This window comes from Podarcis melisellensis (assembly GCF_964234715.1).
Source record: "Podarcis melisellensis genome assembly, chromosome: 3".
In the NCBI taxonomy this organism is placed as follows: Eukaryota; Metazoa; Chordata; class Lepidosauria; order Squamata; family Lacertidae; genus Podarcis; species Podarcis melisellensis.
The window spans coordinates 25,709,848-25,730,673 of NC_138530.1; the positions used below are offsets into that span (position 1 = coordinate 25,709,848).

General features: G+C 40.5%; 1 protein-coding gene across 1 annotated transcript; it reads right to left on the reverse strand.

The window, feature by feature from the left end:
• Positions 1-377: 377 nt before the first annotated feature.
• Positions 378-20,816, reverse strand: NSL1 (NSL1 component of MIS12 kinetochore complex). The gene is made up of 6 exons (XM_081904413.1): positions 20,535-20,816; positions 15,897-15,975; positions 13,357-13,487; positions 11,280-11,334; positions 1,648-1,715; positions 378-747 (listed from the first exon to the last, which is right to left on the reverse strand). Exons 1-6 carry the CDS (start codon positions 20,715-20,717, stop codon positions 472-474), a joined length of 792 nt encoding a protein of 263 aa, XP_081760539.1. The 5' UTR covers positions 20,718-20,816; the 3' UTR covers positions 378-471.
• Positions 20,817-20,826: the final 10 nt, after the last annotated feature.

Genomic DNA, 20,826 nt, shown 5'->3' on the forward strand with positions numbered 1-20,826 from the left:
AATACTGACAGACAATTGCAAACTGTTGCTGTGATCCACCAACCCTTTTATGCCAAAAGACTTGGACATTTGCAGCAGGGTTTTGTTTTTTTAAGCTTTCTTCTTTGCTCCCCCATGGCATGGAGTCTTCTGCTTGAACTGAGCTTTACTAGAGCACAGCTTCCTGCACGTATGCCCTGGAGATCCCTCGCCATTCAGACGTTGTAAGCAGCTCAAGATGTTGTAGCTGGATCAGTCTGCTATAATACAGCAAAAGTATAGCAGCCTCAGGTTTCAAAGAACAATGCTCAGAATTAGTAAGAAATGGTCCAGCGAAGTATTCAGAGCTATATGAGAGGACCCAACAACAAAACTTCCAGTTAAGATCGGTTTGGCGACATCAATATTGATGCTTTTGCGAACCAGTCTATGTTTATGTGGACAGATTCGGGGGCAGGGGAGGCTACACAGTAGTCCCCCACAAAAAAGTTTTCATGTATCAAGATTAATTACCCCTGCTCGAAGTGGGTAGTGTTTCTGTGGGGAATAAGATCGTCTCTTTTTTTTCAGTAGAATGGAATTGCTGGTACCACTTTCTGGGGGTGTGACTTCCACTTGCGACAAAAGATCTTTGACTTCAATGTTATCCGCCTTTTTCACTTCTGAGCCAGAACAGATTTCTTGATGGAGTTTGCATAATCCCAAAGTTGGTTGCATAGACAATGCTTTTGAGAAACCCTCTGCTTTTTCTACAAGGGATGACAGAGACTGGGGTGGGGAGAACAGAACAGGTTTTAAGTTAGTGAAAAAGGAACGAGTATGAATTGCAGTACTACAAACTCCACAACAGTCGGATTCAAATATTAACGCGCCCACCATGGATGCCAAAACCTTCAATGATACTGATTCACAATTTCAGCATTCCTTTACAAGGCTCAAAAGAATATTTCACATCTTCCAGAGTTGCAAAAACGATTGCCTACTTTTATCTTTGACACCATTACCTTAATAATGTATCTTAATTCCCACACTGCACTACACCATGGTCAAACAACAAGAGCACAGAGGCCCTGCTATAAAACTCTGCTCAAAACATTCAAATGTTTAAAGACAAAGGGCTTGTATCCAATGTTATTCCTACCCCAAGTAAACTCAATGACATTAATGATATCTGTTAATTTAGGCTCATTAATTTTAATGTGTCTACTTCGAAAAAACCTTAGTTGGATACAACCCAAAACATGTAAATTCCATTTTGCCTCCTACAAATTACATTTCATCTACTGTTTAGTGGCAAAGAGCTAAGCCAGAAGGGAGTTAATTTAGTTTCTATTTTTTAAGACAACTTTAGTGTCTAGCTGAAATGCTAAATGCAGCAGGGAGAACAGGGCCATTTTGGAGAACTAGAAACTACTGCAGGAAATTAATAAAATAAAGCTGTCTCCCTGAAACTCGGGAGAATTTGGAAGCCTTCTACCTTAGCTCAGTTGTGTCCAAATGAACAATCTTACCTTACCTAATACAATGACAGATTTGTACATAATAATTAAATAGGTCAGTCTTATTTCCTAGGTTTCTGCTTCAGCACTGTTCTACGGCGGTGTCTGAAAATAAGTATAAATGCTCCTAGCTGATTGTGTAGCTCTTGCTTCCCCTTCCAGTTCTCACCTTAAACAACTCCCCAATGTCCCTGGATGCAGTTTTTGTTGAAAGCCTCAAGTCGGCCATACGAGAATCTGCAAAGAAAAAAAATATTTCATATCCTATAAAAGGGAGAAAAAATTCATTTGCCCACAACAAAGTACAAAAAAGGATTACAAGAGCACTATTACAGGTAGTTTCCACTATTTCACATCATTTTAAAATACTTTATTTCACTGAGAAAGCATCAAAAGTTTTTAGCATGAAGGAATGGTACCAAATAGGTTTCAGCAGTGATCTTTCTACATTGGCCAGATTACCGAAAAATTTAAGAGGAAAAAAATCCATGAATATGTACAGGATGCATCTCTTGAAACTGAGCAAACTCCTATTCACTCAGCACATAAGTAAAGAAACAATGTGATATAGCAGTTAGAGAGTTGTACTAGACCAGGGAGATTTGAGTTGAGCCATGAAGCTGACTATGTATCCTTTAGCTGGTCACAGTATCTCGCCTGATTGCTGTGAGGATACAATGGACAGAGAGAGAGCCTGGGCTCCTTGGATAAAGAGCTGGCTTAAAATGTAATATATAAAATATACTGTATATAAAAAAACGAAAGCATGCTTGTACATGGCTATCTGTGATACGTAACTATCATTTCCAGTTGTCCAGACAGGAAACATTACAGACTGCTCACAGTCACAAATCACAAATGACTAGTCTAAGTACAATGTGGACAGGTAGGTTGATTCAAGTTTTTATGGGTTAGTAAATTATGTGGGTTTGTTTACAAGATTAGGCATAATAACAAGTTTAGGTTTGTTTGCTTGCTTGCTATTTGAAAACACTCCGAAAAGATTCTCTGAATCAAGTCTGTGATATTAAACTGTCGTGTTATAAATCTAGGTTGCTTACTTCCTGCTTGAAATCATACTTTCTTTGCCATAAACACAAAGCTGCTTAATCCAACTCTAGTATAACCTTTGTACTAGTTGTATAATCTAGTACAACCCTAACTCTTCCCACCAGCTCATATAAGATCAGCACAAATAGCTAAGACTCACACAAATAACACAAATGGGAAGAGTTGGAGCCTGGTGCACACTTAATGTTCCCAACCCCTACAGTTATAATTTGTGGGTTGCCATCTGATTTTATTCTGATCTTAATTTGATTTTAAGCTGTATTTTAATCAATTGTTCGGTTTTGTGTTTTTAATGTATTGTGTGTTTTGATGTTAGCCATCCTGAGCCCGGTCCTGGCTGGGGAAGGCGTGGTATAAATATTTCTATTCTATTCTATTCTATTCTATTCTATTCTATTCTATTCAAAGCTTTTAAGACTGAAAAGAGGGGAATGTTAATTGAGTTCCACTAAATGTCTACCTGCAATGCAACAGAATTGTAAAGACTGCTTCACAATTATGGTTGTGGGGTTTTTTTTTTTTCATTACTAGAGATCATTTATAAGTGCATAATTACTACATGTACAACACATAACAGGCACAGAGGACCTAAACTCAAAACGTGTACATAGGAGAAAACTGAGTAATGCATAAAATAACTTGTGCCCCAGAGAGCATTCAATCCAAGCAACGTTTCAAATTCCCCTGTGAAGTGGCCTGTTACTACTGTGCAGGTAAAGTTAACATATGAACAAGGCATATACAATTCTTGCAAAAGGCCCCCTCACATGATTTCACTCAGGCAGAGAAAAGTCATGCAACCAGGCCCCTGGGGAATCAGGTATTGGTTCCTAAAGATATGAGCCAGGGCTGCGACTTATTTATACTAGCAATGCAATTTATGCAAATCAGATTGCCCCATTTGCAATATTGGGTCAGCTTGCCTTTTATGTGGAAAGTGTGTTTGCATCAGGAAGTCTCCTAAAGCACAGACGCATGTTTGTAAGCTCGCTGACTGGAGGTGAACAGGTGCTGGGAACTCTGATCTACAGAGGTTCCTCAACACATGTCCGCTGAGTGTTTACAAATGCACACTTCACACTTAATGTTGTTAATGCTGCAAACATGTTTGCTGTACAAAATGTGAATCAGCTCTGACTCATGAATAGGTAAAGGTAAAGGGACCCCTGACCATTAGATCCAGTCGTGACCGACTCTGGGGTTGTGGCGCTCATCTCACTTTATTGGCCAAGGGAGCCGGCGACCGGGTCATGTGGCCAGCATGAATAAGCCGCTTCTGGCGAACCAGAGCAGCGCATGGAAACACCATTTACCTTCCCGCCGGAGCAGTACCTATTCATCTACTTGCACTTTTGACGTGCTTTTGAACTGCTAGGTTGGCAGGAGCACAGGTACCAAGCAACGGGAGCTCACCCCATTGTGGGGATTTGAACCGCCGACCTTCTGATCGGCAAGCCCTAGGCTTCTGTGGTTTAACCCACAGCGCCACCCGCATCACTGACTCATGAATACCCTTTCCCAATTCACAGAGTAACTTGCGAGAACAGTTCTGTGAGCAAATGCTGGGCAAAGCATCCTCAAGTGGCAGAGATTGTGGTAAACAGAAGGGGCAAGCATCACAAAACAACCCCCGAAATACAGCCATCAGCTGCAGCCCTGGACACTGAGCAACAACATTTGCATTGTCAACTGGTAGACAAATGGATTTCACACAAACCCCTCAAGAGGGCAAATCTTTGCAGTTTTCTTTGCAGGCAAATATAAGCCTGTGCACTTGCAGCTTTTTGGATAACAGCTGCCCTGTTCAACAGAAATCAAGACGATTGCCATAATTGCAACGGGCTCTTTTCTTAAAGGCCCTCAGCTGCGTTTTGTGGGTTTGGTGCATTATTGTGCTGAATCTTGCCCTTTCAACAGGGTGGACCATTTCTCTGAATCCATGAAGAGGCTCATGAACAAAAAATGTTTGTGCCTCAAGACTCCCCGAGAGATTTGGCCGTTTCCCAGCTAGCTAAGGGACTGCACAGCTCGCTCAGCTGACCTCAGCAAAAGCAAAAGCATGCAAGAAGTTCCAGCTCAGCCCTAGTTTTCACTTTGTGAAGTTGCAACTACATGCTTTCCTGTCAACAGAAACCTAGCAAGTGAAAAAAAGCTAAGCCAGAAACAAAGAAGTGGAAATCCCACCTGCTGCAAAACAAGAACTTTCACTGTTGGGTCAAACTCAGGAAGAAATAAGAAATTATAAGAAATGTGTTGATTACGTTAAAAGCATTTTAAAAAGTTGATATTGTTGTAATAATAAAAAGAAAATGAAATTAGCTAGAAATGACTCCTTGAGTACTTTCCCATACATTAACAGTGCAAACACACAAAGAATTGACACAAAGGTAACACTTCACTCAAGAAAGAATACTAGGAGTAGGAAACTTATAAAGACAGTCTGCAGTCCACTAGCAGTGGAGAAGGCAGACAGGACATAATCTATGTGGGACTTAAATTAAATGAAGGATTAACATCGGAATGGTTTATTGACTAACTAAGAAATGCAATGTGATATTAGATGATCAGCACTTCGTGAAATTCAGAGCATTGGAAGTCACCCAAAGATATATAATTTGGCATGTATATTTGGCTTTTTTGATTGTACTGTAATTTGGAATGTTTTAATGTAGTTTTTATTGGATTCCAATAAGGAGCCTTGATAGGACAATACAATGTAGTGACCTTGTGGGCAAGTATGCCACAATTCCTCCACAAGTTCTGAGCCAGAAAACAGCAACAGTTACTGGAGAGGTTTGATGGACTGGCTCCATGTGTCTGGGAGGTTGCCACAGAGTTGGAGTACCCTACTAGGTCAGCTCACATCTTCTGATAGTCCTCTGTGAATTGGGCAGGAGTGCCAGTATTGCATGGTTTTTGCACCCCATAATTTATGTGGGAGAATACAATCCTGCCTATGTTCTTCATACCTTTGCTCTAGTTACAGCAGCTTCAGCTGTCTCATAAAACACCTGCATGGCGCCACTACTCTTACCGCCTTCAAACCCTTCATCTGAAACATACACCCATTCTTCATCCATTTACCCCTGCCTCTATCTCCATTATTTTTCTCTGTCCCTCCTGCTCCTCAATAAGCTACTCCTGTACCATGTCATTTACATAACATCCTCAAGGCATGTTGTACGTTACAAACTCCAGCTCACCCACGAGCCCCTTGAGTGAACTTATACACCTTTAGGTGCCAGGCAAAAACATTCCTTTTTAACCAGGCCTTTGGTTGATTTGATTGACATCCTATGCCTTTTAAAATGTGGGTTTTTTTCAGGGAGGGTATTGGGTTGTTGTTTTTATTTTGATTATGTATTTTGTGGTTTTATATTTTGATTTTATTCTGTGAACCGCCCTGAGACCTCCAGGTATAGGGTGGTATGTAAATTAAATTAAATTTAAAAATATTCCTTCTTCTCCTCAGTTTACAATCTGAAAAGTGGTACCACTAATAACAGGAGCTGCAGCAAGCTAGAGCAGCAGTGGGCAGACTTCAGGCTTACAAGATCTACTAGGTATTTTTCTAGCACCCCAAGATCCACATACTTGAAGCTGGAGCAAGATTGAATAATGTAGAGCAAAACAATTTGTTGTCAGTACCAGAACTGAATAAATCTTCCACTGCTTCCAGACAGTAATCCATTCCTTGTTATCTCCAGCTTTCTTCATTTTAGAGTTAAAGCTATGGTTTTCCCAGTAGTGATGTATGGAAGGGAGAGCTGGACCATAAAGAAGGCTGATCGCCAAAGAATTGATGCTTTTGAATTATGATGCTGGAGGAGACTCTTGAGAGTCCCATGGCCTGCAAGAAGATCAAACCTCTCCATTCTTAAGGAAATGAGCCCTGAGTGCTCACTGGAAGGACAGATCCTGAAGCTGAGGCTCCAGTACTTTGGCCACCTCATGAGAAGAGAAGACTCCCTGGAAAAGACCCTGATGTTAGGAAAGATTGAGGGCACAAGGAGAAGGGGACGACAGAGGACGAGATGGTTGGACAGTGTTCTCGAAGCTACCAGCATGAGTTTGACCAAACTGCGGGAGGCAGTGGAAGACAGGAGTGCCTGGCGTGCTCTGGTCCATGGCATCATGAAGAGTCGGACACGACTAAACAATAACAACTTAGGGTAGCAGCAGAGTGTGCAAGGGATTGTTTTGTTGCTACTATTGTTAAACAGTTTGGTGCTGGACATTCTTGCCCATCACTGCAGAGACTGAAGTACCTGTCTATCTTGGCTAGAAACTGGAGTACAAGTTTATTACAAACAACTAAAGGTTGCGAACCTCTCAGAGGCATCCGCCTGGCTTCTTTTGAACAAAGAGAACTGCATCATCCGAACTGATCCAGCCCAACAGTTCCTATATGATATGATACACTGGAGAGATTGTTACTTGACAGTATATTAAAGGTGCTTGATATTTAGTAAGAGAAATACGTTCATGGCTTTCAAAGCACAGGGAAATGAAAAAAGGAAATGAGAGGTAGTGAGTAATCTAAATATCTTTGGTTTCTGGCCACCAGTTACTAAACAGGGATGCATGAACATCCCAGAAACTATGCAAATAAACACTTTGAACACAGTGCATAATTCTGTATGATATTTTTTGTTAGTAATTTGTATTTCTGCTCTGCTAAGACACAAAGTTAAGAAGCACTCACTGCTGGGCACTGTCTGTGATATGCAAAAAAGGACTCAAGCTTGTTACTAAAACATATTTATAGTTCTTTTCATTTTGAAAGTTATTCACAATTCTTCTAAATACTCATCCTTGCAATACTTTGCAAGTTAAATAATTAATATTGACTTTTTACTGGTGAGAGACAAAGAGTCTTGCCTCAAGTCACCCAGTGAGTCCATAGGATTAATGCAGTTTGTATGCAACTTCTGGAAACATGTGCAACTTGCTAGCACAAATGCACCCAAAGCCAGATATGGGGGTGGGGATCCTTTGCTGCACAGGAAGCAGCAGCTCCTCTAAGCCAGAAAAAATGTCACCAGAACTCAACCCAAATTTGATGGGGGGAAAACTTTATATTTGTCTAAATCAGAGGTTCTCAAAGGGCAGAGGATGTCAAGGGTGGCGAGAAGATTAACGGATAATCAAAGACACATTTAAACATTTCAGTGTAGTATGCATACACAACCAGAAGCAGTATCTATGCCTTTATTCAACAGCATTGGCTATTCTTCTACAGTTCTCCACGACTTAATTTTTTGAACAGGGATTTTCAAATCTGACAAATATGAAAGATCAGAAAAGAGAAAGGCTTCTTTGTGTTGATGAGGAGATGAGACTGAGTTTGCCTCAAATTAGACCTAATCTAAATGAGATTACCCGAAAAAAAAACAGCTCAAGCATGGAGTTTGTGTACATACTTAAGGTACATCTGTAATAAGCTTGTTTATAATTATATATTGGGAATGATTCATGTTCTTATTTAGCTGCATTGTCCTATACTTTCTGGATGCCCCATGATCATGTTATAAAGTAGTTGTGATCTATGCTACAAATCAAGCACTGCTAGGAGTTGTTTCCTTTTGTTTTCCAATGCTTTTCTTATCAATAAAAATAATTGGTGTGGGGTGAGCAATTTTTTATTCTCTGGCCAGAGAAAAAAGTTTGAGAACCCCTGGTCTAAATTAAGGGTTTGTTTAACAAAGTGTTAATGATAATCACCTGCTGGGGTGTCAGAATTTACACCGTCTACTAACCAGAATTCACACACAATCTACTAACCAAGGAGATAGATTGTAGCTCAATGGTACCACAATGCTTTGCATGCAATGTCCGGACATCCCAGACTCAATGCTGAGAATCCCAGAACAAGTAGCAGGGGATGGGAAAGACCTCTGCCAAAGATTCTGGACAGTTGCTGTCAATAAGTGGACCAAGTAAGTGGACAAAGAATTTGGCCTGGCATAAGGCAGAGACTGCTATGCTCCTAGCCTGCGTTCCTGTTTAGTGCCCTACCTGAAGAGTTTTGAAATGAAAAGCCGTGCCTCTGAAGAACGGCACACGGGCTAGAAAAAAGGGGCAGAATGACTGCACTGGAACAGTAGTCAAAGTGCTCCGAAATGTCAATGGCTTGAAGAGCTGCAGCCAAATTGCTGACTGGGGCTGGTTTTACAATTGCTCCACTGGATACCAGTGTGTTTCTGGGCACAATTAAGAGTTGGTGTCCAGAAAGGGCTGGTGCTATGATGTTTTTATTGTAATGATCTGTATGTCATATATCTATATCTACGTATCCATATCCATCCATCCATCTATCTACAGACACACAGATACACACACACACACACACACACACAAACACTACATATATATATATATATATATATATATATATATATTCTATTAATGTTTAATTGTTTTTTAATGATTGCTTTTTATCTATGTTTTTAGCTGTTTCTATTTTAGCTATAAGCCACCTTGCGTCCCTGTCAAGGAAAAAGGTGGGATATAAATAAATATTATTATAATACTAACAACAATTACCACAGCCTCTAGGGAGCTTAGCACAGTAAAAACCACAAAGAGATGGTTTCCCAAACATTTAAATAAATTAAAATATTTAAACAAAGCCACTACTGCCCACAGAGAATAAACAAGAGGCTTTAGTGACTTAATGTATTTATTATGGCGTTAACTTCATGGAGTAGAGGACTTCCGGGTCGGCGCCATCGCCGAATGGCGGGCTCCCTCCGAGCTCCGGAGGGAGCCTGCTCGGCAGGGGCTGGGTCCTACCGCACCGGCGATGCGGGGACCCTCAAAAACCACGGCCAGAGTGAGGCCGTGGACATGGAGACTCGGCTGGCACCGTTAGCGCCATCCCGGCTCGTGAAGAGCCTTTTTAAAGGCTACGGATCGGGCGCCGGGGAGAAGCGTGGTGCTTTGAGTTCTCTGCTATACCTGCCGAGCGCAGCCGCAAGCCATCCGGCGGAGAGCGCTGGCTTCTTCTATTGAAAATTTGGACCTAAAAGAACCCGTGAGTAATTGGACTATGGATTAAAAAAAAGAGGGATAAATTTTTAAAAATCTGGAGCGAACGGGGGAGGTGGAAAAAAGGAAGTCAGCCTACCCCTCAATTGTAGAAGAGCTAAAACAAAGGATTTAACGACTAAGATCGAGCGTATCTTTATCTTCATGAATTGGCAACTTTGCGAGGGAAAATTATAAGACTGTGCTGGAGGAGAAAAGTGGAATTTGTATCAAAAAAAACAACCCCCCCCCCCGAATCCCTGGAGCGATCCGTGAAACTACCTGGGAAAGAGCATCGGGAGTTTTGACAGCTGTCAAAGGCTGTCAAAATGGAAGAATAAAGCAGGGACTTCGTTTTGAGGACTTTGCCGGTTAAATTGTATATAAATTGTTTCAAATAAGGATTTATAAACTAGTTGGACTAATGGATTTGATTTGGAAGGGAACTCAGTTACTGCGATCCACCTAGAGGAGCTGAGCGACACTGCATGTGTTTTTTTCAGGAAACCTGAACAGTTGTAACTTTTAATCTCCTGGGAACTGCAGAAATGGAACATTGTTTTGTCTACAGAGGGCTACAAACTACAGGAAACAATGGACTTTTCAGTTGGAAAACGAAAGGGACATGACGCTTTGCTTCTGAACAACAAGCCTCTGCAGAAAATAAGAAGGTCATGGAAAAAGAACATTTTTGCGGGAAAATAGGGAAATAGAAGGAAGAGAGAGAATGACAAGAATATGGAAACATCATGAACTGGACAGAGTTGGGAACATTTGGGACATCCAGATTTGACAAGCTTATGGAAATTAAATGGGAGTTTTTTACTCCTGGATAGAAAAATCTGGAGAGAAAAAATGGGCCCCTTTTTGAGACAGACTCCTTCCAAGATTGGACATTTGTAATTAAATATGACTGGCAAACTACTAGAGGGATATGGATGAAGCGGGTAGGCACCTCAGGAAGACACTAGGAGGAAGGGATAGAAGGAACACAACAGGGAAAGGGGGGAGGGAAATTTGGAATCCAAAGGTTGTAAAATTATTTTCTATCTTTATATCTTTTTTTCTTTCTTTATAAAATTTTGAAAGGGGGAACTCGTGGAAGGGAAAAAATCGATCTTAGGGGATGGGAATTTGGAAAAATTGGGTTATTGATGCTAAGTGAGTTATGGGATAAAAACTTGTTGAACTTAATTGCTTATTCGGAAGATTTGGAACACAACTGGGGGTGGGAAGGGGAAGTCCTGGTTTTGGTTTTGGAAGAAAGTGTATGAATTGGATCTAATTTGTTTTTAATTTGGAAAACCTTAATAAAAATTATATTAAAAAAAAAAAAAAACTTCATGGAGTAGAGTCCAAGTCAGGTGTACCAGCTAAACTGGCAGGTACACACACACAAAGAGAAAAAAATAAACCCCTACAGCTGTGTGTATATATGCCTGCCAGTTTAGGATAACACTTCATGCATCCAATGATGTGGACTCTAGTCCATGAAGCTTATGCCTTAATAAATGTGCTATTTGCACTGTTTTTTTAGCAATAGATTAACATGGCTATCTGGAAAAGAGTGAACAGAGCAGTGTGTGTTTTAAATTGTAACTGTCAAGAATATGAAAAAGTGCAGCATTTTATTTTTATTTTTGCAATGGTGACATTTTCAGGCTAGCATTAAACTATGATTTCATCATTTCAAACCATTACCTTGAGAAGGTTCTGCTTTTATCTCTTGATGATTCGCAAGAGGTCGATAGCAGCCCTGTATGAACAAATATATTATTTAGAACCTCCATTGCTAAGTATTTGGCTTGCTTTCAGTTTTATTAAGCTTACATTAAGTGTCTGATTCTTTTGTATGGAAAATGGAGAACTGAATTCATTCTGATAGGCATGCAGTAGGATTATCCAGTAGCATCCAGCATTCTTGTTCCAGTACAAAAACTACCAAAAGCAGTTCCATTTCCCTCATTTATCTAGGCTGCCTAAATACTGCCATGATAATACACTTGACGTTTTAATCTGAACTATCAAACAATTGCATTTTCAAATTCTAATGCAATTTAGAAGAATGACCAAACACTGCCCTCTGCTGGTAGGCTTAGGAAATGGCACAAAAAACTTAAGTGAATGTAAGAGCAGCCTGCTGAATTAGGCCAACCGTCCTTATAGTCCAGCATCCTGTTCTCACAGTGGCCAATCAGATGCCAGACGGAAGCCCATAAGCAGGACCTGAGAGCATGATCACTTTCCCCACTTGTGTTTCTTGGCAAGTGGTATTCATTCAGCGGCATTCTGCCTCCAACAGTGGAAGGTGAACATCATAACTAGTAACCACTGATAGCTTTACTGTGTGTCACCTCCTTCTTAAAATAAAAATCAGAAAACCACTGCAGGCATCTTTTCTGTCCCACAGATCACTTCTTGGTCACCAAGATTTGACGACACAGTTGTGCACTATCTCATACACACTGTTTGTGCTTACAGTATAGCAGTACAGTGGTGCCCCGCAAGACGAACGCCTCGCAAGACGAAAAACCCGCTAGACGAAAGGGTTTTCCGTTTTGGAGGCGCTTCGTAAAACGAATTCCCCTATGGGGTTGCTTCGCAAGACGAAAAAAATCTTGCATCCCCCGCTGGTTTTTTTCGCTTTTTTCGCCCTTTTCTTAAGCCGCTAAGCCGCTTATCAGCTGTTCCGCTGATAAGCCGCTTAACAGCTGATCGCTGGAAGCCGCTTGACAGCTCTAGCGCTAATCCGCTAAACTGTCAATGGGCTTGCTTCGCAAGACGAAAAAACCGCTATACGAAGAGCCTCACGGAACGGATTAATTTCGTCTTGCGAGGCACCACTGTATGATTAGAGCCTGGTGTAAGAGGCACACAGAATCTGAGCTTACAACACGTGCTGATTAAAAATAAATAAAAATAGAGAGTGGAAACAGGGAAAGCAATGCTCAGCTTTTCTTTACTGAAAAGTAGCTTGCACACAGCTGGCATCTGAGAGGTTAAAATAGTTGCAGCAGGGAAACAGTAAGGAACAGAAAACACAGTGCAACTAGGATCTACCTATTCATTATTAGGTCCATCTGGTAAATTTAAATTTGATGGCATTTCACTAGATACATTCTTGAGAGCAACATTTAGCCAGACATGCTCACCAGTGGAAAAATTGCAGGATGGGTGCAAGGAGCAGAATCAGATACTGTGATAATTTATAACTCATCAATACCTTCAATTTAAGGATTCGACTCAGAACTCAATGGCAAAGTTGGGACTAATGTTTATACACTTTGCACTTTTAAAAATTAGACTCAGGATAGAAGGACTGATGTGCCCCAAGAAGATGCAGAGAAAGAGAAATTAATTGCAACCATATCCTGGACATGCTAAACCATATCTTTGGCCCTATGTGCACTACCAAAAGTGGTGTCACTTTACACTTGATATCAGTACAACATTTTCCCCCAAGAAGCATTTAATATATTCTGGTGGTACAAAAAAACCCTTGCATTGAAAAACCAGTTTTAAAGATATTATTCTAAAATACATTTGTAGGGCAAGTGTGCACTCAGCACAAACTTCATCAATCCTCACAGCAATTGTTGGCATGATCTCCCTAACTAGAGTACAGCGAAGTTAAGGGAGAGGAATTCATGTAGTCTAAAAGCTAGAATTTACATTTTCTTTCTAACATTCAAAAGTATCTGCTGGCCTACTCATAAGCAACAGATGAACAACATTCTTTTGAAATGAATCAAGTGAACTAAGAATTAAGGATACTCACCAATAACTCTTGCTTTCTTTTAAGTGCTTGGACCACATGCACTTGAATTTTTCTGGGATACTGATTGCGTTTGGATGCCACCTCCACTATTAACTCATCAAGCTGATCTTCAAGGAGTTTGATATCCGTATCTAATTCACAAGACAGATATGAATATACGGTATGTAAAATTATTTGGACAATCTATGTGAAAGTCTTGTTTGCAATATCTCTGAAAAAAATGTTTCCTCTTCCAAGCCCAGTGGTCTTAAAGATCCCCCAAGGAGCTTTGAGAAATGCATGGCTGAGGTATCACCCTGCCCCATTCCCTGAGAAACACAAGGTTATCTTCAGTTACCAGGTAAGATCTAAAAATTGAAAGATGTATTATACAGTGGTACCTTTGTTTAAGAACAGCTTAGTTTATGAACAACTTGGATTAAGAATGCAGCAAACCCAGAAGTAGGTATTTTGGTTTGTGAACTTTGCCTTGGAAACAGAATATGTTGAGTGTGTTCCATTTGTAAATTGAGTCCCCTGTTGCTATGGGAAAGCACGCCTTGGTTTAAGAATGCTTTGGTTTAAGAATGGACTTCTGAAACGGAGTAAGTTCATAAACTAAGTTACCACTGTACTTGACTCCATCTTAATCAGGGATATGTGGAACTATGAATCATAGAGTTGGAAGGGATGCAGGTCAAACCGTCCAACTACTTGCTCAATGCAGGAGGCATCCCTGAGAGTTGGCTCTTTAGCCTCAGGTCAGATACCTCCAGAGTAGGATAGTCCATCACCTCTCAAGGTGGCCTGTTCCACTGTTGAATAGCTTTTGAACAATGTTGAACTACTCTGAGAAAGGTTCTACTAATGAGCAGCAGAAATCTGCTTCCCTAAAATTTCCACCCATTGCTTCTAGTCCTGTGCCTTGGAGCAAAGATGCAATTCTGCTGCATCTAAAGAACATCAAAAGAGCCTGCTGGATCAGGCCAATGGTTCATTTTGTCCAGCATGCTATTCTCACACTGGCTCACCAGATGCCTGTGGTAAGCACACAAGCTGGACCTGAACACAAGAGCACCCTCCCTTCCTGCTGCTTTCAGCAACTAGTATTCAGAATCATTACTACCTCCATCTGTGGAGGCAGAGCATAGCCTTCTATATGACAACCTGTCAAAAGTTTGAAAGACTGCTGTCATGTGTGTCTCCTCTGCACCCCTTCATCTTCTCCTCTTCAGGCTAAACATAATGAAACATTTCAACTGCTCCTCATAAGGATTTGGTTTGGTTTCCAGATCCTTCACCATCTTGGTTGCCCTCCCCTGAGAACACTGCAAATGGTCAATGCCCTCCTTGAAACTGTGGTACCCAGAACTAGAAACAGGACTCTAGGTTTGATCTGATCAGCACAGTATAAAGCGGGGAAGGACCAGAGAAGATGGGTACACCAAGTTGTTGAACTGGGCAACTTTAGGTACAATTAAAGTTGCAGTTCGCAACTACCACAATGCTGCAACTGCTAATTGGGGTGGTGAGAGAACTGGAACAGAAGGCTATCTACCTCATCTGACTAGAAAACAACAGCTTCAAAAGGGAGATGCCATCAAAGTAAGTTGCATTAAACACACACACACCCTAGTGACAGCAAAGTTTTTAGCCAAAGGTATTTCTTGTTCCCAGCAGGTGGTAGCAGGTTCATAGCAATGAGTGATTAAATTAAGACAGCAAACCTTTAGCCGTACTTCCATTCTAAAAACCAGGCATCTAATTTAGAAGATTTACTCAAAAATTAAAATTATTTGCAAAATTACTGCCTAAAGAAATAGCTAACAGACCAGCTTCTAGGTAAGGAAGATGCATAAAACACACAAAAAAATTATTATTATATAAGCCAGAATCTACTTCCTCAAGTTCACAAACCTGTGGCATAATAAGCTTGTTCGTCTTTTAGATGCCACCAGACTTTTTGTTGATTTTGCTGCAAAAGACTAACTTGGCTATCCCTCTTAAATAGAGGTACTGCTACTGCCAAGGATGTATTTTGAGCATCCCCTGCTGGACAAACATAGTAACACCAAAAAAATAATATCCTGGGAAAATGAAGTTTGGGGGTTTTTTTTAGTTCTACAAATAGTCCAAATATAGTAATAACAAAACCTGACAATATTTTTAAAAAACACAAACTTATTATTATTATTAACATTGTATTGTACAATTGGTTATAAAAGAATATCAAAAGATTCATCAATTGCACACAAAAAATTAATGCAACTTCCATGCAGATGTTCCTATTGCTTCAGGTACACTTAAAAATTATAAAAAGTTATTTTTGAAGTGTGGCAGCTTACACATATCCTTTCGCCTCTCCTAAAAATATGGTTCCCAACCATTGTTAGAAACTCAAGATATTTAAACTAGGTGCCAAACCTGCCAGGGGACTGATATATTGAAAGGCACCTGCAGATGCCCTTTGTTCACACATTTGTTGGGGTTCATAGGCAGAAGACTAAAACATAAATAAGTCAGCACAGAAATAAGAAAAATATATTCAGAAGTTCACATACCATTTTGAGGATCATCTGATGACTCCTGCCATGGGAGTCCGTTAACGGTAATATTCTCTTGTACAGCTGTTTCGAAGTTCTGTAGAAAATGTATACATCAGAACTCTTAAAAATGCTAATTAATCTACTGATGCAATATAACACTCAATAAACTACTTCATACTGTCATCTTTTTTTCTACTTCTGTGTAGCATAAAGTAACCAGCTATGGAGAAAAGCTGGCTCACATCACTCTGATGACAGAGGCTGTGATGGACAGACCTTGGGTCTGCCTCCTGGTGATCCAACAACCAGTGGGAGATGGCTGGTAGTTCAGCCACTCAGGAGAGAGTGTGTGGAATAGATGCTTACACTTAACAATCCGAAAGGGACAGGGACCTGGGTTTCAGGTTAGGGACTTTCTGTTTTGGTGGGCAGAAGGAATCTCTGGTTATTTGAGTAGACTTAGGTTTTATCTGTCAGTGGAAACAGACAAAGATTATCTGTGGGCACACAAAGATCTACCTGAGGGGAAGGTTTGGACTATAGGAAAAGCAGGAAGTGTTTTATGGATAGTGTAAAACAATAACCATTCTAGAAAGAATTTCTCTACCCAGTTACAGGATGAAAGTGTTAAGATATTTATTAACCATCTCTGTTGAGAGTGTCTATTTGAAACAAAGTATTGTGCCTTGCAAAAGTAACCACTAAGCTATAACCTCTTTATGTGTAGACAAATAAACTACCTGTTTTGTTTTAAAAGTGCCTCATTCTTTCTTAGTTCTTCTGGGCAAGGACTCTGGTCACAGAGTCCCTTCACAAGCATGCTTCCACAAACAGTTAAATCAAACAGTTAAATCAAAGTCCCTGCTGTGGGACTACAGAGAGGGATTTAAGCAAAAAACACACATAAATAGCAGGCATGTTATCCAGTACCCATCCTAAGTGAGGATGTCTGTCATAGAGGCCCCCCCCCAATAATAGGCCAACCGTACCATAGGAAAAGGCCTTCATAAACAGATAAGGCTGAACAGAGAATATATTTCACATCCTTTTTACAACCAATTCATGCAGACTCAGAAGAATGACCCAAAACATTTTGGAGCCAAAAAAATGCAAACAGTGCCTTTATGTTGGTAAGGGGAAAATATTAGGGGAAACAGCAGAGAGAAGTGGAGACAGAAGTAAACACAGAAAAAATATGTGACTATTTCAGCTGAAGAAACATTTGGATTGTTATATCCAAACTTGGTAAACTGTTGTTTGTTTAAAGCTGAAGCTAGATGGGGAGGGGGGTAGAAAACACTTCCTTTTAATCTTCACAAAAGCAAAAGGCAGTATTTCTCCCAGCTGTGAAAAGACACAGTGCCCTCTCTCTCTCTCTCTCTCTCTGTGTGTGTGTGTGTGTGTGTGTGTGTGTGAGAGAGAGAGAGAGAGAGAGAGAGAGAGAGAGAGAGAGAGAGAGAGAGATGGTCTGAGAGAGAGAGAGAGAGAGAGAGAGAGAGAGAGAGAGAGAGAGAGAGAGAGATGGTCTGATAATAAATGCTGGAAGTGTAAAGAAGCTGAAGGAACATTCTTTCACCTCTGGTGGACCTGCCCTAGAGTGAAAGCTTTCTGGGAAATGATATATAATGAGCTGAAAAAGGTATTTAAGTATACCTTCCCTAAGAAACCAGAGGCCTTTCTTTTAGGCATTGTCGGCCAGAGGGTGCAAAAGAAGGACCGAACCTTTTTTATGTATGCTACAACAGCAGCAAGGATACTCATCGCTAAATGCTGGAAAACTCAAGATTTGCCCACACTGGAAGAATGGCAGATGCAACTGATGGACTATATGGAACTGGCGGAAATGACTGGCAGAATCCGAGACCTGGGAGAAGAACTGGTGGAGGAGGACTGGAAGAAATTTAAGGACTATTTACAAAAACATTGTAAATTGTATGAATGTTAAGAAAGATGTAAGATTAGTAATAACATGGTTCCAACAAATTAGTTATAAGGAATATGAATCTAAATGCAATTGAAAGAAAAGACAAATTTTGGATAAATAGTATGTTAAAACTAAGTCTCCAAAAGAGTGATCTAAATTTTCTAAAATTTGAGATTCAATATTGGAAAATTACATTACATGAATTGAAACAAGTTAATAATTTGCTGGCAAAATTTATGAGTTTGGAATGCAGGAACAAGAGTTGTGAGGAAGTCCAATGATGAGAATGAAATGTGGATATTGGAAAATACTATGTTACTATGTATGTCTTTTATTGCTTAAACAAAATTTTAATAAATATTATTATAAAAAAAAGAGAGAGAGAGAGAGATGTGTATGTTTGTACGTGTGAAAGTGTGTATGTGTGAGACTGTGTGTGCTATATGTGTGGTCTATATACGGGGAGGGGGACCAGTCCACTGCTTTTTCAAATTAAACCATAGTTTATTTTACACTGGTATAAAGTTACAGTACATGCAAATCATGCTACTGTTACTTCACCAGCCTGAGACTCAGCACATATACAATGCCTAGGCAATTTTTAACCACCAGGCCAAATACTTCCCCTCCCCACAAAAAAAGCTTGATAAGCTTATGCTTTTCCTGCCTTTCTCAGGTTACAAAAACAAGGATGCCAAGGCAGGAATGGTCCTCATCTCCATGCAAAGGTAATGTTCAGCTCTATTTTTAAGGCACAAGGTAGTCTGCATCATTTATGGTTTAACATTCTATTTTAAACTTTTTTTTTAGACTATAACATACTTCAGTTCACTCTGAAGAGAAATAATACAACCCTGTAATATAGCGATAGTACTGGCCTAGTCAATACGTTTGCTGCAAGAATCACAAAGGCTGCACTCCTAAAGTAACCTACTCAGCCAGGGTTAAGCCTCATTTAACACAACTTGACTTCCTAATAAACATGTATACTTTCACTGTAATACGCTGTATGTGAACAACTTTAAACATTTAGAAAAAGCAATTTTTAATAGAATTATACAATAGCCATCTATAATATCACTATTTTAACCAGATCCTGGAACCATGAAAATTTACGGGGGCTGTTTTTCCTAGCACTAAAAGGACTCATGAAACTTCAGCCATTGAATTATAACTTCATTCATTTCCAGAATTAATGTTATATATTGGGTTAACCTTAACAGGCCACCTTCATCCATATGAGCCTCCAAGCGCCTTATGATCAGCAGCAAAAGTCCTGGTCTCTGACCTGTTTGCCCTGGAAATCTATTTAACAGGTACCAAGGACAGCACCTCAGTCCCTTCTCAGTTGCAGCACCCTACCTGTGGAATATCCTCCCTGGGGAGGTCTGATGGGCTCCCTTTCTTGAGAACCTTGTTATTCAAACAAGCATTTTCTGCATGTTTTCCGGTTTCATCCATGTTCATACTGTTTCAGTACTACTGGTTGTTGATTGTCAAAATTATGTATTTAAATATATATACACTTATCTACTTCCCTCCCTATCTATATCTTTGGCTGCTTTTACAGAAAAAAGTGGGGAAATGAACCAAAAACAAATAAATAGATTCTTTTTAAAAAAACCAAAAAACCTGTAATGCCATATTAAAGATACCAGAACCTTGTCAGGAATTATTGCAAATACAAAGATAAACCCAACTCCTTTGTTAGTCTTGTTAGGAATAATGGGTGAATCAAATCAACGTGTAACTCATTAGGAGATATTAACGTTTTGTTGGTTGCTGCTCATTTAAAAATTGCTAAATGCTGGTGTTCTGCAGCAGGCCTGTCAATAAATTCCTGGTACTCGCAGGTATGGTCTTGCCAGAGTCAAGATGAATCCTCTATACTTTTACACCTGGCATCCATTCATCTCCTTATGAGATGAGAAACAAGAAATCAAGACAACATCCTCAGACCAGGGCTTTTCTTTCAGCCAGAACTCACTGGAACTCAGTTCCAGCACCTCTCAGGTGGGCACCATTGCCATTATAGGAGAAAAAGGGAGACGTTCATTGTGAGTGCCAGCACCAGTTTTTCTAGAAAAACAGCACTGCCTCAGAGGAAACATCTGGAGAGACTTATTGGATTGGAGCCTTTAACATGCATCTAAGTCATGGTTCTAATTTTAAGCAGCCAATACACTTCCCCTGTTCCTATTGCAAAAAATGACAAGGCTAGCTGCTGTTTTGGTTTAATGCATTTAAAATTATACTTAAGGAAACAGCTAGAGCTGTGATGTTTGTATTGCAACGATCTGTTTCTCTTTTATCTTAAAGCCGCCTTGACCCCCTATCAGGACAAAAAGTCAGAATAAACAACAACAAGAACAACAATAATACTTTATTATACATGGAGAAGTTAGTTTTTTAAAAAGAAATTATTGCACCAAACATCTTAGCACCACAGAACAAGGCTCCACAAGCAATTCAGTGACATGCAATTTGCCATAGCTGTCAACTTTTCCCTTTTCTTGCGAGCAATCCTATTTGGAATAAGGGAATTTCCCTTAAAAAAAAGCGAAACGTTGACAGCTATTATGCAATGGAGATAAATGATTTTGGACCCGACACGCCTTAGAAACTGGGCAACCCGCGCTGCCCCAAATCCAGAAAGCTGCGGTTGTGGGGGTGGTGGTCGTGTGGGCCTCCCCCTTCCCAGCCGCCCCCTTCAGCTCGGCCGCCCTTACCCAGATCGCTTCCCCCACGGCCTGCTCCAAGCTCTCGGCCTCCACCGGCTGGCCCTCCCCGAGCTTCCGCACGAAAGGCTGGCAGTAGCCCAGCAACTCGGCCGTCTGGCGCCGCGAGCAGCACCGCACCCGGCAGTCCCGAGGGGAAGCAGCAGCAGCCGGCGGCGGCGGCGCCTCCTCCATCTCGGCCTGCCTTTTTCCCGCTCTCTCGGAGAAACCGTTCGTTGGTTTTTTTTATCTCCCTCCCTCACCCGGAAGCAGTGCTAAGCCGAGCCCTATTGAAAGGCGGGTT